This window comes from Brassica oleracea, chromosome C1 (genome assembly GCF_000695525.1).
Source record: "Brassica oleracea var. oleracea cultivar TO1000 chromosome C1, BOL, whole genome shotgun sequence".
In the NCBI taxonomy this organism is placed as follows: Eukaryota; Viridiplantae; Streptophyta; class Magnoliopsida; order Brassicales; family Brassicaceae; genus Brassica; species Brassica oleracea.
Window position 1 is genome coordinate 28730168 of NC_027748.1, and position 13561 is coordinate 28743728.

The 13561-nt window shown below is 34.3% G+C and overlaps 2 protein-coding genes across 2 annotated transcripts; one reads left to right on the forward strand and one right to left on the reverse strand.

The window, feature by feature from the left end:
* Nucleotides 1–7811: 7811 nt before the first annotated feature.
* Nucleotides 7812–9102, forward strand: LOC106313125 (chlorophyll a-b binding protein 8, chloroplastic-like). The gene is made up of 3 exons (XM_013750870.1): nucleotides 7812–8072; nucleotides 8157–8218; nucleotides 8311–9102. The coding sequence occupies exons 1-3, from the start codon at nucleotides 7929–7931 to the stop codon at nucleotides 8924–8926; spliced, it is 822 nt and encodes a 273-aa protein (XP_013606324.1). The 5' UTR covers nucleotides 7812–7928; the 3' UTR covers nucleotides 8927–9102.
* A 314-nt stretch (nucleotides 9103–9416) lies between these two features.
* LOC106313096 (MLO-like protein 6) lies at nucleotides 9417–12928 on the reverse strand. Its single transcript, XM_013750834.1, has 14 exons — nucleotides 12656–12928; nucleotides 12230–12287; nucleotides 11853–12118; nucleotides 11649–11765; nucleotides 11478–11538; nucleotides 11231–11394; nucleotides 11033–11127; nucleotides 10899–10948; nucleotides 10758–10798; nucleotides 10492–10665; nucleotides 10356–10391; nucleotides 10203–10270; nucleotides 10041–10101; nucleotides 9417–9956 (listed from the first exon to the last, which is right to left on the reverse strand). Exons 1-14 carry the CDS (start codon nucleotides 12776–12778, stop codon nucleotides 9516–9518), a joined length of 1755 nt encoding a protein of 584 aa, XP_013606288.1. The 5' UTR covers nucleotides 12779–12928; the 3' UTR covers nucleotides 9417–9515.
* Nucleotides 12929–13561: the final 633 nt, after the last annotated feature.

Here is a 13561-nt window from a genome sequence, read left to right on the forward strand (position 1 = left end):
AACGTTATTCCGACGAAATTCCGACGATTTTTTCCCTCAGTATCCTTGCTGTTTTCTTGTAGTGACATAATATTTTATATACCACAAGTCGAAAATATTATTAATAAATTATAAAACATTTAAAATGATTTTTTGACCAATGTGAAATAAGTTCAAAAGATGGACTATTTTATTTCATGTTCCTTTCAAAATAAAATATTTATTTTATTTTTCATATAATTAAAATTATGCATATATTTTTATATAAAAATATGAAATACTATAAATTAACATAGTGTATATATTAAATGATTATTATTTTTTAAAAAAATTGGTAAATAATGATCTCATGTTATAATACGGACTATAACCTAACACAACAAAAAAAATATTTTGTATATAATGGGTAAAAATTCTCTACAAAATTTAAAAAATAATAATTTATTTAAAACTTATTAAATATAACATGTACAGAAATTCAAATATAAATTACATATTTTAAAATTTGGTAGTTAATAAATCTTAACTAAACAACTCATATATTTAAATAACTGTTTGAAACAGTAATAAACAAATACTTTTGAATATTCTTTATGTCCTATAAAAATTTGGTTTCTTTATACCTAATACTCAATCATTATAAATATAAACATAAACATTTTCATAACCATTAAAGTCTCTTTAATTTTTTTATACTTAGTTATGGGTTCCATAAACAAAATATCTAACCTAACCAATGTAAAATATAAAATCAAAAGGTTAAAATAATATGTGCTTTAAACTCACGGATCAAAATAATAAAATATAAAATCAAAGAAAATCCGCTCTTTGAAAATACAGATCAAAACAATTAAAATCTTATAAGTATATTAGAAATGAAGAACGAGTTTTAAAAAAATTTTAAATAAATGTTAGTGTTTTCGTATACAGGTCTAAGGAACCCCGTATAAATTTTAAAGTGTACCGGTGTAAAACCCAGATTGACATATACAACAAATAATACTTGTTTTGATAAATATATAGTTTCAAATTTTCTTCGTATTCTTTTATCCTTAGAAAAATATGCATGTTTAACTTTTTTTTTTAAATATGTTTAACTTAGGGTCTATTTTTTGTAATAACAGATCTATATTACAAAACATAGACCCCATATGTTTAACTTGGGGTCTATGTTTTGTAATATAGATCTGTTATTATATATTTGATAAATAATGTTAAACAATTAAAATTTTGAATCATAAATAAGTTGGTATTTCAATATACTCAACGAAGGCACAAACTTTTCAAACGTTTGTCGATAGGATTATATAAAAGCTAAGTGAAAATGACTACAATATAAATATATATATATATATATAGCTTTTATTTAAATGTGAATCAATGATGAACTACTTCATTGCTTTTATACAAAAAGCTTTTAAAAGAAAAAAAGCTTTTATGCAAATGTGTTTTATAATAAGAATGAATTCATTAGATGAGTAGGAAGTCAATGTAATGTGCTGAATAATAAGAAATGCTTGGGTCCCCTGTGTATTTGAAGATCTTTTTTTTTTGTAATTTGTTTGTCAAATGGTTGCTAAAATATGGGTAAGTTGATTGAGATATAAACGTTCGGTAAACATTGATATTTATTAGACTTAGTCTTAACTTAGTTAGACTTTTTGCATAATTTTTTTGTTAAATAGTTGCTAAAATATGGGTAAGTTGATTGAGATATAAACGTTTGGTAAACATTGATATTTTTTTTTTGTCAGTGAATAATTCGAAAGTGTATCACCCGAAATGGGTGTAAGAAGGACAAACTAATCAAACAAACTGAAAAACAAATTGGAGACCAGTAGGCCCCAAAAAGAAAACCCAAACAGTTGGGAGAAAGAAACCAAGGAGCTTGTCTGAGACAAGTTAGGTAGCTACCACTGCTTCTTGTCTAAGCCGAGACTCTAACCATGAAGGGCCGTTGTTTGCTACGTTCGACTGCACCCTCTCATCCCTCGTGACACTCTCTGCAATCTCCGTTGCCAGGGAATTACACTTCCAAGGGACCAGGCTTATCTCACAGTACTCAAACGAATGTAGAGATGTATGTGTTCTCTGAAACCATTCTCGAGTACTGAGGGTAGGCTCCCTATGGTTCAACACGTCTTGGATATAATGTGAGGAAGCTTCCATTAGAACACACCTGATCTTATGATCCTTCATTGCCTCTACTGCCCACGAGAAGGCCATTAAGGAAGCCTGTTGTTCAGACATAGTTCCTGAGAAAACACGTCGACTATGCAACAAGGCTTTACCATTGTGATCTCTCAACAACCAGGCCGCCCCACCAACCTTTGAGTTTGGAGACCAGGAGACACCTATGTTACACTTAACAAACCCCTGAGGGGTTTTTTACCAGCATTCCACATTACCAGTTCCCACATTCAACTCCTGCACCTTCTCCAATTCTGTTGAGCTCAAGGATAGCCAGATCATCGCTTCCTCCATAGCTTTAGATAAGATTTCGTCAGCCGAGAGGCTTATCTTTTCAAAGCAGAGGAGGTTCCTTGCTTTCCACACATGCCAAAGAATCCATGGGAATGATAATCTCCACTTTGGGTCCAAATCCCGCTTACCACTATTAGCAATAAGATAATGGAGATTCAGAAACATAGAGTTTTGGGAGAAACCACCTGGAGGCAGCGTTACTTGAGACCGCGCCCACACCTCTTTCGCTTTAGGGCATGGAAACATCATATGACAAATACTCTCAGGAGCATAGCCACACACCGGGCATGTAGGATCAATACGAATGCCTCTTGATCTTAGTTGTTGTTTCACCGCAAGAGCACCAGACATTGTTTTCCATAGGAAATGTCTCAGCTTTGGAGAAGTTTTCGTTTCCCACATTTTAGGCCATAGCTGCTTTTCCAACGGCGGTAACTCTCTATTCACCGGAGATTGAAGATCCTGTAACTCTTGGAGAAATTTATACCCTGACTTAGTATTATAAACTCCATTCCTCGAGAATCCCCATTTCAAAGAGTCTTGTCTTTGCCTACAGATTTTCGTAGCCAATACTCGGTTTATGTCTTCATCTGCAATCACTTCTCTAACTCGATGTAAATTCCACCCACCATGCTGATGATCTATCAGATCACTCACAACGTGAGATCTACCATAGCGTCTTGGCGATACATTGGTGGTCTTGGGACTTTATCCATGATCCAGTTGTCTATCCAGAGTCTAGACTCCTCACCATTACCAATCTCTTTCAGGAGACCTTTCTGCATTAACTCACGACCATGTAAAATACTTCTACATGCATATTATGGTCTCCTCCCCACACAGCCTTCTAGGAAAGATGAACGCAGAAAATACCGAGCTTTGAGAATTCTTGCTACTAGCGAGTTAGGTGAGTTCCATAATCTCCATGCTTGTTATGCTAAGAGAGATTGATTGAACTTTTTGAGATCATGAAAGCCCAATCCTCCATTTTCTTTCTCTTTGCAAAGCTTTTGCCACGCCATCCATGGTATCTTTTTTTTATTGTTCCCACTACTCCACCAAAACTCAGCCATAGCACTAGTGAGTTTAGCACAAACCTCTTTAGGAAGCCTGAAACAGGACATTGCGTAGACTGGAAGTGCGAGTCCAATAGATTTCAGGAGAATTTCTTTTCCACCTTGGGATAGAGATTTGGCTAATTATCCATTCAATCTACTTTGTAGTTTTTCTCTGATTAGTTTCCTTTTCGAACCACTAAAACACCCAGAGAGACCAACATATGAGCCTTCACCTCCTTCTTTATGGATTCCAAGTACGTTTTGGACCTCTGTTCTTGACGCTGCTGAAACATTCGCTCCAAAGATCACAGAAGATTTTTCTGGATTAACAACCTGGCCAGAAGATGCACCATATAAGCGTAGGCATTCCATAATCTCGCTAGCTTCTGTGGTGTTGGCTTTGCAAAGAAGGAGGCTGTCGTCAGCAAATAATAAATGATGTATCGACGGACACGTTGCTGAGAGCTTGATGCCATTCAAACGAACCGCTGCTTCCGACGAGTTTAAGAGAAAGGGTGACAATGGATCCACTTGACGAATCCCGCGTTCCGGTTTGATGTACCCATGAGAGTTACCATTAAGCAGAACAGAGAAAGATACTGTGCTTACACACGCCATTATCCAGCGGATCCAGACCCTATCAAATCTCATTTTCTCCAAGAGTACCTCCAAAATATTCCACTCAACCCGGTCATATGCTTTAGACATGTCTGTCTTGATAGCCATCCACTCATCTGCAATTTTCTCACTCGTTCTGAGACTATGAACCATCTCGTGTGCAATTGATATTTATTAGATTTAGTATTACCTTAGTTAGACTATATTTAAGGAACATTATTTCGGAAAATGGATTTTTTATTCCCCAAGTATTTAAAATTAACATTTTTAATACCCAACTATGGGTTGCGCAAATTTAATCCTCAAGTTCTGGTTGATTATGCAAAATCAGACATAACAAGGTCAATCATTAATTGTTTAACGGAGACGTTAAATAAAGTAGAAAAATGATCGAGTTCTTGCTTTCAAAACCCCAGAAATCCTTAAATTGATTTTTTCATGCGATTTTGACAGAAAAAGAGACTATTTCCGGCAAGTAGAGGTCGGTTCCAACAGTGGAGAACGTTTGGCGAAAACTGACAAAGCTCAACAGTGTTTTGGTCTGTACCAAACCCTTTTATTTTGCTAGTTTTCCAAGTTGAAGTAATAATGTCTACAGACACTTCGACAGGTGAGATTTTAATGGATATGTTCTGTTTGTACCTGCAGATACTGAGATTCTCTTAAAAGTCTTCATTTGAATTGAAGTTATACAGAGCAGGAGTGAGAAATAGGTTTTTGTATGCTCTGTCGTTAAACTACACACAAGCTTTTTCTCAGTTATTGTATGATTAATTGAAATGGTGACAATACACTTTTAAACCAGGATATTGTAAATTTGATGCAAATATTTTGAGATAAATGTTTCTCAAACTGTCAATGCTTGAACAGCATAAGAAAAGTCTTGTTTCAACAGAAACAGTGAGGAGGCCGTGAAGTAACAACTTAAAGAAGAAAATCATTTGCAAAGAGTTTGTACCCCCAAACAAAATTAAAATCTTTCGATCCATCAAAAAAAAATTAAAGATTCATATCTTCAAACTTATTATGTGAGGTACCCGAAAACAACATCTCTCCCTGTAAGTTTCCTGTAGACACAATCATTGTCTTAAGCTTGTACTCAGTGTTACTCCTCTCCTTAGGCTCCATAAAGACCTGCATAAAATTAAAACATTTTAAATAAGAGCTTAACGCAATGAAAGACCAAGCAGAATGTGTTAGCCTTTTACCATCATGATCTTGGGGCCATCAACATGGTATCTGGTTCACTTTCCAGTAATCTCAGCAGGATAAGAATGATTTAACTTTTTTTAATCAAAAAGAACGATTTAACTAAGTTAACTACCTTTCACTCTCTAAGGGTTGGGAACTTCGGGTTCTACATGCAATGGCGCCCTTTGATTCAAATCTTCTTTCGTCTTCCTCCATGATTACTGGAGAAGGTTTTCACCATCTTCTCGTCTGAACTCACCTTAATTATTCTTTTCTCATCAGAAATCGTCTCCTCTCTGTCAAAATCGCATGGAAAAAAAATCAATTTAGAGATTTATGGGTTTTGAAAGGAAGAACTCGATCATCTTCCTATTTTATCTAACGTCTCCGTTAAAATAATTGATGATTGACTTTTGTAGGTCTGATTTTGCATAGTCAACAAAAACTTGAGGATTAAATTTGTGTAACCTATAGTTGGATATTAAAAGTGTTAATTTCAATTACTTGGGGAATAAAAGACCCATTTTCCCAACATTATTTAGTAATAATATAAGTTAGGCAAAACAAATATAGAGTATAGCTTTTTAAAACACAATTTTACCTAGAACTAAGTTGGATACAACTTTGTGCTTTTGTTTTAATTATATTGATAATTAAATGTGTATATAGTTTACCTACAGTAGAACCTCTATAAATTAATAATCGATAAATTAATATTCTCTATAAATTAATAAATTTCGTTGGTCCCAACTTGGACCGGTTCAAAATTTGACACAAATCGATGATAAAAAATATGAGAATAATTTTTTAGAAAATTCTATGTAAATATATGGTCCCATTAAAATTATAAATTAATAATTTATATGTATACATATTTTATATGAGTAAGAACCTATTATAATATTGTTTGTTTTATATTCACAAATGAAATTATCTTTATATTTTCTTTACACTTAATATATTTCTGATGAGTTTTAGTAGTATTATATCCAAAACATATTTAAGTTCTATGCAATATATATTATATACACTAAATAATAAAATAAAATAAATATAAATGTCAAATTTAAAAAAAAAAAATTAATGTCTGTACACTAAAATCAAATATTTTTCTTATCTTAAAATAAATATATCTTAAAATAAGAAATCTAAATAAGAAAACTTTTGTAAATTAATATCTTTATAAATTAAAAAAAAATTCAAAGTCCCAGCATTATTAATTTATAGAGGTTTTACTATATTTAGTTTATTATTAAAATAATTTTAAATATTTAGTCCATTTTTTTCTCATGATCAACATCATGTTTTTCGCTTAAAGAAAAAACCATCCTCATAACCTTTCTTCGCGATTCCGGTCTCTGGAAATTTTGGCCAACAATCGCAGACTTAACTCCATCCTCTTCTTGCTCTGTCGGAGCCTTTTCTATTTCCGGCGACTCAAGGCGATTGTGAGATCAAACCTCATCAAAAGGCCTCGATTCCTCTGAAGAAAGAAAGAAAAACGTTGAATAAAAAATTTGAATTCAACGTGATTTAATGTAACTCAACGTCAAGAACACGGTAAGTTTGAATAAAATAAGTTAGACTTCCTTAATTTTCTCAGATTTAAAACATAAAATATACGAAAATATAGAATGTAAACAAATATTAGACTACATATTATAAAAATGATAGAACATAGAGAAAATGATAGAATTTAAATTCTACCATATTTAGAATATTGCATACAAGTAAGAACTCATTATTTTATTTACGATATATAAAAGAGTAAAAGATAGAACACAACTTAACGGTCTCTAAAGAATTTTACAATAAAGTAAAAAACTTACAATACATATTATATTTTATAAATAACAAAGACATTTGATTAGCTCTCATGAAGACATATTATATATTTGGATAGATCATAGAGAAGACGTTATAATACAAATTATAAATTTTATAAAACTTGTAAGATAAGTTAGAATCTCTATTTTATCCTTGTAAAAAAGTTATAATATACGTTCTGACAAATTTAGATCAACATATCCAAAAAATTTAGATTTAATTTTTGTATATAAAAATGTGAAATATTCTCATGATGGTAAAGTTTTTTTCTTATTTTTATTGATACATAATTTATAATAATTCTTTTTGTTATTATTCGGGAAATTATGTCTAAAATTGACTAATTAATGCAAAAAGGTATAAAGGAAAAAAAAATTCTCATTATGGCCTATTTTACCAATTTTCCCAAAAATAAAATCAAGTTGTTCTTTTAACTGCAGAGGTACATATCCATTCAAATTTTCCAATCAATAAAACATTTGATAAATTTTCTATCCAATTGGCCTCAACGTAAAGATTTTTTTTGCTCTTGTGTGGCAGATAAGAAAAAACACAAACAAAATCTCTTATCTAACTCATGTTGCCACGTGGACAGATATAGTTGGTGAATCAGATACTAATCTAATCTGACCAAAACCAGTTGGCCTATTTCAAAGCCACAAGTAGTTCTAATGGACCTTGTTCCTTCTACTCTTAACACTAGGTTCCCTGCAGACTATTATTCAATAATCATCGTCTCTTGGTGACTGAAGAGAAGAGTTTAAGCAAAGAATGGCAGCACAAGGGCTTGTGTCTTCTTCACTTACTTCCTCTGTTCAGACTGCTAGACAGATATTCGGCGCAAAACCAGCTGTGTCCGTATCACAGAGGAAGGTTTCCTTGGTTGTTAAGGCTGCCTCAACTCCACCTGCCAAGGTACATGATACTACTCTCTAATTATTTAACAAACAGTGTTCACTGAATAATATTCTGATCTTGGATTTGTGTGTTTGGTTTCAGCAAGGAGCAAACAGGCAATTGTGGTTTGCATCATCACAGAGTCTCTCTTACTTGGATGGCAGGTAATTCCAAATATTTGATTTTTTTAAAGCTTCAAGACGGGTAGAGTTTATAGAGAACGATTCTTAACTGGAGAGTTGTTGTGATTCTGAAGCTTACCTGGCGACTTTGGATTCGATCCGCTTGGTCTTTCAGACCCAGAGGGTACTGGAGGCTTCATCGAGCCGAGATGGCTGGCCTACGGAGAGATCATCAACGGGAGGTTCGCTATGTTGGGTGCAGCTGGAGCTATTGCACCTGAGATTCTAGGAAAGGCCGGTCTGATTCCTGCAGACACTGCTCTTCCCTGGTTCCAAACCGGTGTGATTCCACCTGCAGGGACATACAGCTACTGGGCAGACCCTTACACACTCTTTGTTCTCGAGATGGCTTTGATGGGTTTTGCTGAGCACAGGAGGTTGCAGGACTGGTACAACCCAGGATCTATGGGTAAACAATACTTCTTGGGTCTAGAGAAAGGTTTCGCCGGTTCAGGTGACCCGGCTTACCCCGGTGGACCTTTCTTCAACCCTCTTGGGTTTGGAAAAGACGAGAAGTCGATGAAGGAGTTGAAACTCAAGGAGGTCAAGAACGGTAGACTGGCAATGCTCGCCATCCTAGGCTATTTTGTGCAGGGACTAGTGACCGGTGTGGGGCCTTACCAGAACCTTCTTGATCATTTGGCGGATCCCGTCAACAACAATGTCTTGACCAGCCTCAAGTTCCACTGAGATGATCATATCGTATTCATCTCATGGTGTTTTATGTTGGTTTCCCATTCTCTTGTATCCTAAAATCTTGTTTGTTTCTCTTGGTACCATCAGTTTCTTTGTGTTGTAACACCCTGTGTAAACATATTCGTCTTTTGTAAGAAATAATGGCCATAAAGAACAACTTCTAGGATTAATGGTTGGTATTTAGAAATAACCAAGAAACTCAGTTAACATATTTAAAAGAATGTTATGGAATTATTTACAAGTAATGCTTAAAAAGAACTCATCTCAAAGAATATCAAACCTGAGACCTATTTTGGTTTCAGATAATTCCATGCATCCTTTTGATCTATGAGTTGATATGTGTGCCAACTTCATAGTGAACATATTTTTTAGCTAGCTCAAAGCTTTTTTCCCCGGCCCATAGATTTCTTCCTGAAACATTGTCTATGACAATAAGATAAACACTTTGGTAGCTGAAAAGTGTAAAGTGACAGATAAAAAACGAGAAATAATTATGCATAAATAAGGTCAAATTTACACAATAACACTTTTCCATATAAACTTATAAACATATTAACAAATCATCACCAAGAAATATAAACAATCACTTAAACGAAAAATCCCTCAAGCTAATACTACAAATCTCATGCTGGTGAGTTCTTAGTTGTCCAAGCTCCACAGCTGAAGAAGATGCTGGATTCTTCTTCTCTGAGTCTTCTTCCCTAAACCTAGAATGATACTTTGCGGAAGAAGAAGAAGAAGGTTCTTGTTGAGACTCAACATCCCACGTGTCGAAGTCAGAGTTTCTCCTCGGAGACATTGAGTTAGCCAAACTTTCATCAGCGCTTCTGCTTCGTTTGTGGACGTTGTGGAGGAGATGGATCGGAGAAGAACCGTGTGTTGGTGTAGCTGTACGGCTAGAGAAAGGCGTAGTTGACTCTGAGGTTCTTCCATGTTTCATCTGCTTCTTAGCTGTGTGGTGCCAACTCTTTAAAGCTACTGCTACTCTCTCGTTGAACACTGTAGGTTTCATCTTGGTACCCATCTAAAACAAATATGCACCAAAATCAAAACGTTCAGAATTCGAAACTGAAAAATTCCACTCTTTAGCTTAGTTATGTGTTTGTACCTGAGTAACAAGAGCGTATAGAGGAAGAGTAACGTAGCTGCAAAGAACCTGTACAATAACTCTGCAAAAAGAAAGAAATGGTTGTGACTTTGTTAGTTTTTAAGGAATGGTTTGATTTCTCAGTTTCTATGAGTGGTAAAATCTTAAAAGCTTTTTACTTACCCAGCTGAAATTCTGATGACCACATCTACAGTGTTCTTGTGGAAACAGTTCTTGAGCTTGAACTCATACTGTAGAAACAAGAAGTGTGTATTTCAGTAAAGGGTGCTTAATAATTCGTAATGGAGACTGTGGAATATTGCTTTGCTTGCTTACCGTAGTCCATGCAAAGAAAGCTAGTTGAAACGCATTCTGCAAATTAGCAAACATGTTTGTTTATTAAATTTATTTTCAAGCATTTTTCTGTTGTTGTAAGGAGGAAAGAGAAAGAGTGCGAAAGTATCTATGGTACCGTGAAAAGGACTAAGTGAACGAGGAAGAGAATGAAACGTGGACGACCGAACCAGAAGAGATGATCACCGGGCCGAACAAGCGGCATGCCTTTCACTATGTCCCCTTTCTCTTGGATTAGAAGTCCTAGTTTTGTTATTATCACTTGAAGTTTTGTTCCAACTATAAGTATCACCTGCAGTTTTTTTTTATACATTCATTCTTGTTAAATAGACGAAACTGTGAACCAAAAGAAAATGTTTCTTTGTATAAAGTTTTGTTGCTTACAACTAAGGGAATGAATGGTTGCCAGACGTAAGAATTCAATCCTGTTCATAACAAAGGCAGAGCAAGTATATCAGTTTTTTTTTTTTTGGGATTGTTTTTTAGTGTTTAAGAATGTAGCAACGTTTTGAAGATGAGTTGTACCGTTTGTGTTGGTCAGGAGGAATAGCACGGCTACAAACCATATCACAGGACTGGAGAAAGGCAATTGGTAACATCAGATTAAGAAGTAATTAGTGAATTTTTTTTTTCTTTAAAAAAACTATTAGTAGCCATACCTGATTTCAACGATAGTTTTGAAATCTTCCTCTAATGATCTTTGAATGTACTTTCGGAAATCGAACCTCGCATCACTCCCTGGAGCCAAATGGGCCTGAAGAAGAAGAAAGAATCATTTTGCAATGCGGTAAGAACTTTGCTTTTCCAAACAATGTGAAAGGTTAAAGAGAAGATAAAAAAGATTTGAGTTGTTTTACCATGATGAAACCATGTCTCAGCGTTAAGTAATCAACTTTGGTTACAGATCCAAAAAACTGTCTGAAGAAACATGCAATCCACAGTGTAATAGTCGATTTGCTCCAGAAGTTCAGATGTCTACGCCCAAAAGATGTATCCCTCGCAAACCTAAACCTCTCAGGATCTGCATTACATATGAAAAAATGCCTCATTAAAGCTTCACACTCAGTTTCATCCATTCAAATTTTGTAAGCTATATGTATATACCGTGTGAATACTGATATTCAATTGTCTTTGTCTCCTCTTCCCACCTCTTCCATCTTCTCATCTGATGTTGCGGAAAGAAACAAAAAAACAAACCCATTCTTTAGCAAAAAAAAAGAAGCAAGATCTCAACCAGTTTTGAGAATTATGTGGATGTAATGTGAGAGAATATACCTTGGTCTTTCCCAAAGCATAAGTTAGAATGCAGTAGATCACATGACAAACAGCAAGAACGAAGATGAATATATGCAGCTGATGCATCCCGTAGGACGATACAAAAGCCACTTGTCCCTGGAAACAAACATTAAAAGAATCATATGTCAAATTTTGAAAATGAATTTACATAAAGATAAGATTTTCTGAAGAGTGAAGTTTTACCTTCTCTGCACACTTGTCATAGCCTTTGGTAGCCAAACTCCTTCGAGGAATGAAAGAAACGACTAACTCGAGAAGCTTTCGACCAGAGTTTTCTTCATCTCCTACGTCCTTCCCGGTATCTTTTTTTGTATTGGGATAATTCTTCTCTTCTTCGGATCTACTGCAAGGGCGCATTGATGCTGCAATGCTCTCGGAGACGCAAATTTGTGAGATATAGTTTTGTCCAATTGTTAGCAGTAGTGATATGAATCCCATCAGCATAAGCTCTGCATTGTTTTACATTTAATTAATATTTAAATAAGATTAATTAATATAGTTGGTTATATGAATCTTTTGGAGGGAAATTAAATGTTTTATATTAATACTATTGTTTTTACCTGCTTTCACTTTTTCAAGAGCTTCATACAGAGCCTTTTTGTTCTTCCTTTTAAACCACTATCATAAGAAGATGATAAAGAACATAGGATTATTAGTTATGATTAGTATCAGAAAGAGAGCAAACATGTAAGGACGTAACCAACAAAGAAACTGTTATTGGGTTTTGGCGGTTTTAATCAGTGAGATCAATTTTGACTTCTGGGATGATAAAGAAGAACTAACAAACAGAAACGGATCAAGAAGAAAAACCAGAGAATCAATGAGAACTGAATAAGACACAAAAAAAGAGAAAAAATGAAGAAACAGAGAATCAAGAACTAAAGAGATACATAAACAGAGAATCAAGAACTAAACAGACACAGAGGAAAACAAAAGAAACGGAGAACCAATAATCAAGAAGAAGAAAAGGTATAAAAAGGACTTACATTTCCTAATTTGTGGATCAGTTTCTCAATGACAATCGAAATTAGAAGCAAGAAGAAGCAAACAACGGCGACCGCCCACGTGGAAGTCTGCTGAAGCGTTCTTTCATCCACCTTATCTGCCATTAGAGCTCACAGAACAACCTCAAGCGAAAAAATCCTTCCTTTGGAAAGTTTTCTCCCCCGTAAATACTAGCTAATATAGTATAGTCAGAAAATTTATAAAATAAAGAAAATCGCAGTTTGATATTATTCCTTTTGTTTGTCCTCTTTTTCTTTTTGTTTCTTAGTTTGTTTGCAATCATGAAATTGGTCTTATGTCATAATATAAGCAGAGAGGTGAAAGAAGACAACCGGTGAGTAGGCATATTTTGAAAAGTTCAAAGTTTTTGACTTTGAAACCATTAATATGACTTTTTCAAAAACATCCCTTGTGTTCCGTTATGTATTGTTGAGTTGTCCATCAAATTTAATGTTTCTGTATAACTTTTTTTTGTCTAAATGTTAAATTGATTCTGTTTCTGTATAACTTCTCTTCCTGCATGCAGGGATGTTAACATGGGTACCTATTAGATTTTTACTCATCTAAAATTAATTAGGTCAACCATGGGTATTAATTTTAAAACTCATATTTATGTTAGGTAAATACAAAAGTGTAATGGTGTACCCATGGGTTTTCAATTATATATATAGATTTTCACCATTTTATTTAAATTATATAAAATTTGTAAAAACGTTTTTTTTTCGTCAGAACCAAAAAATGAATTTTTTCGCCAAAAACCGTAAAATAAATTTTCTCACAGAAACCAAAAACGAGTTTTCCCACCAAAACCGAAAAATCGAGTTTTTCTGCCGAAACCACAAAACCGAGTTTTTCCGCCAAAACCGCAAAATAGAATTTTTCCGCAA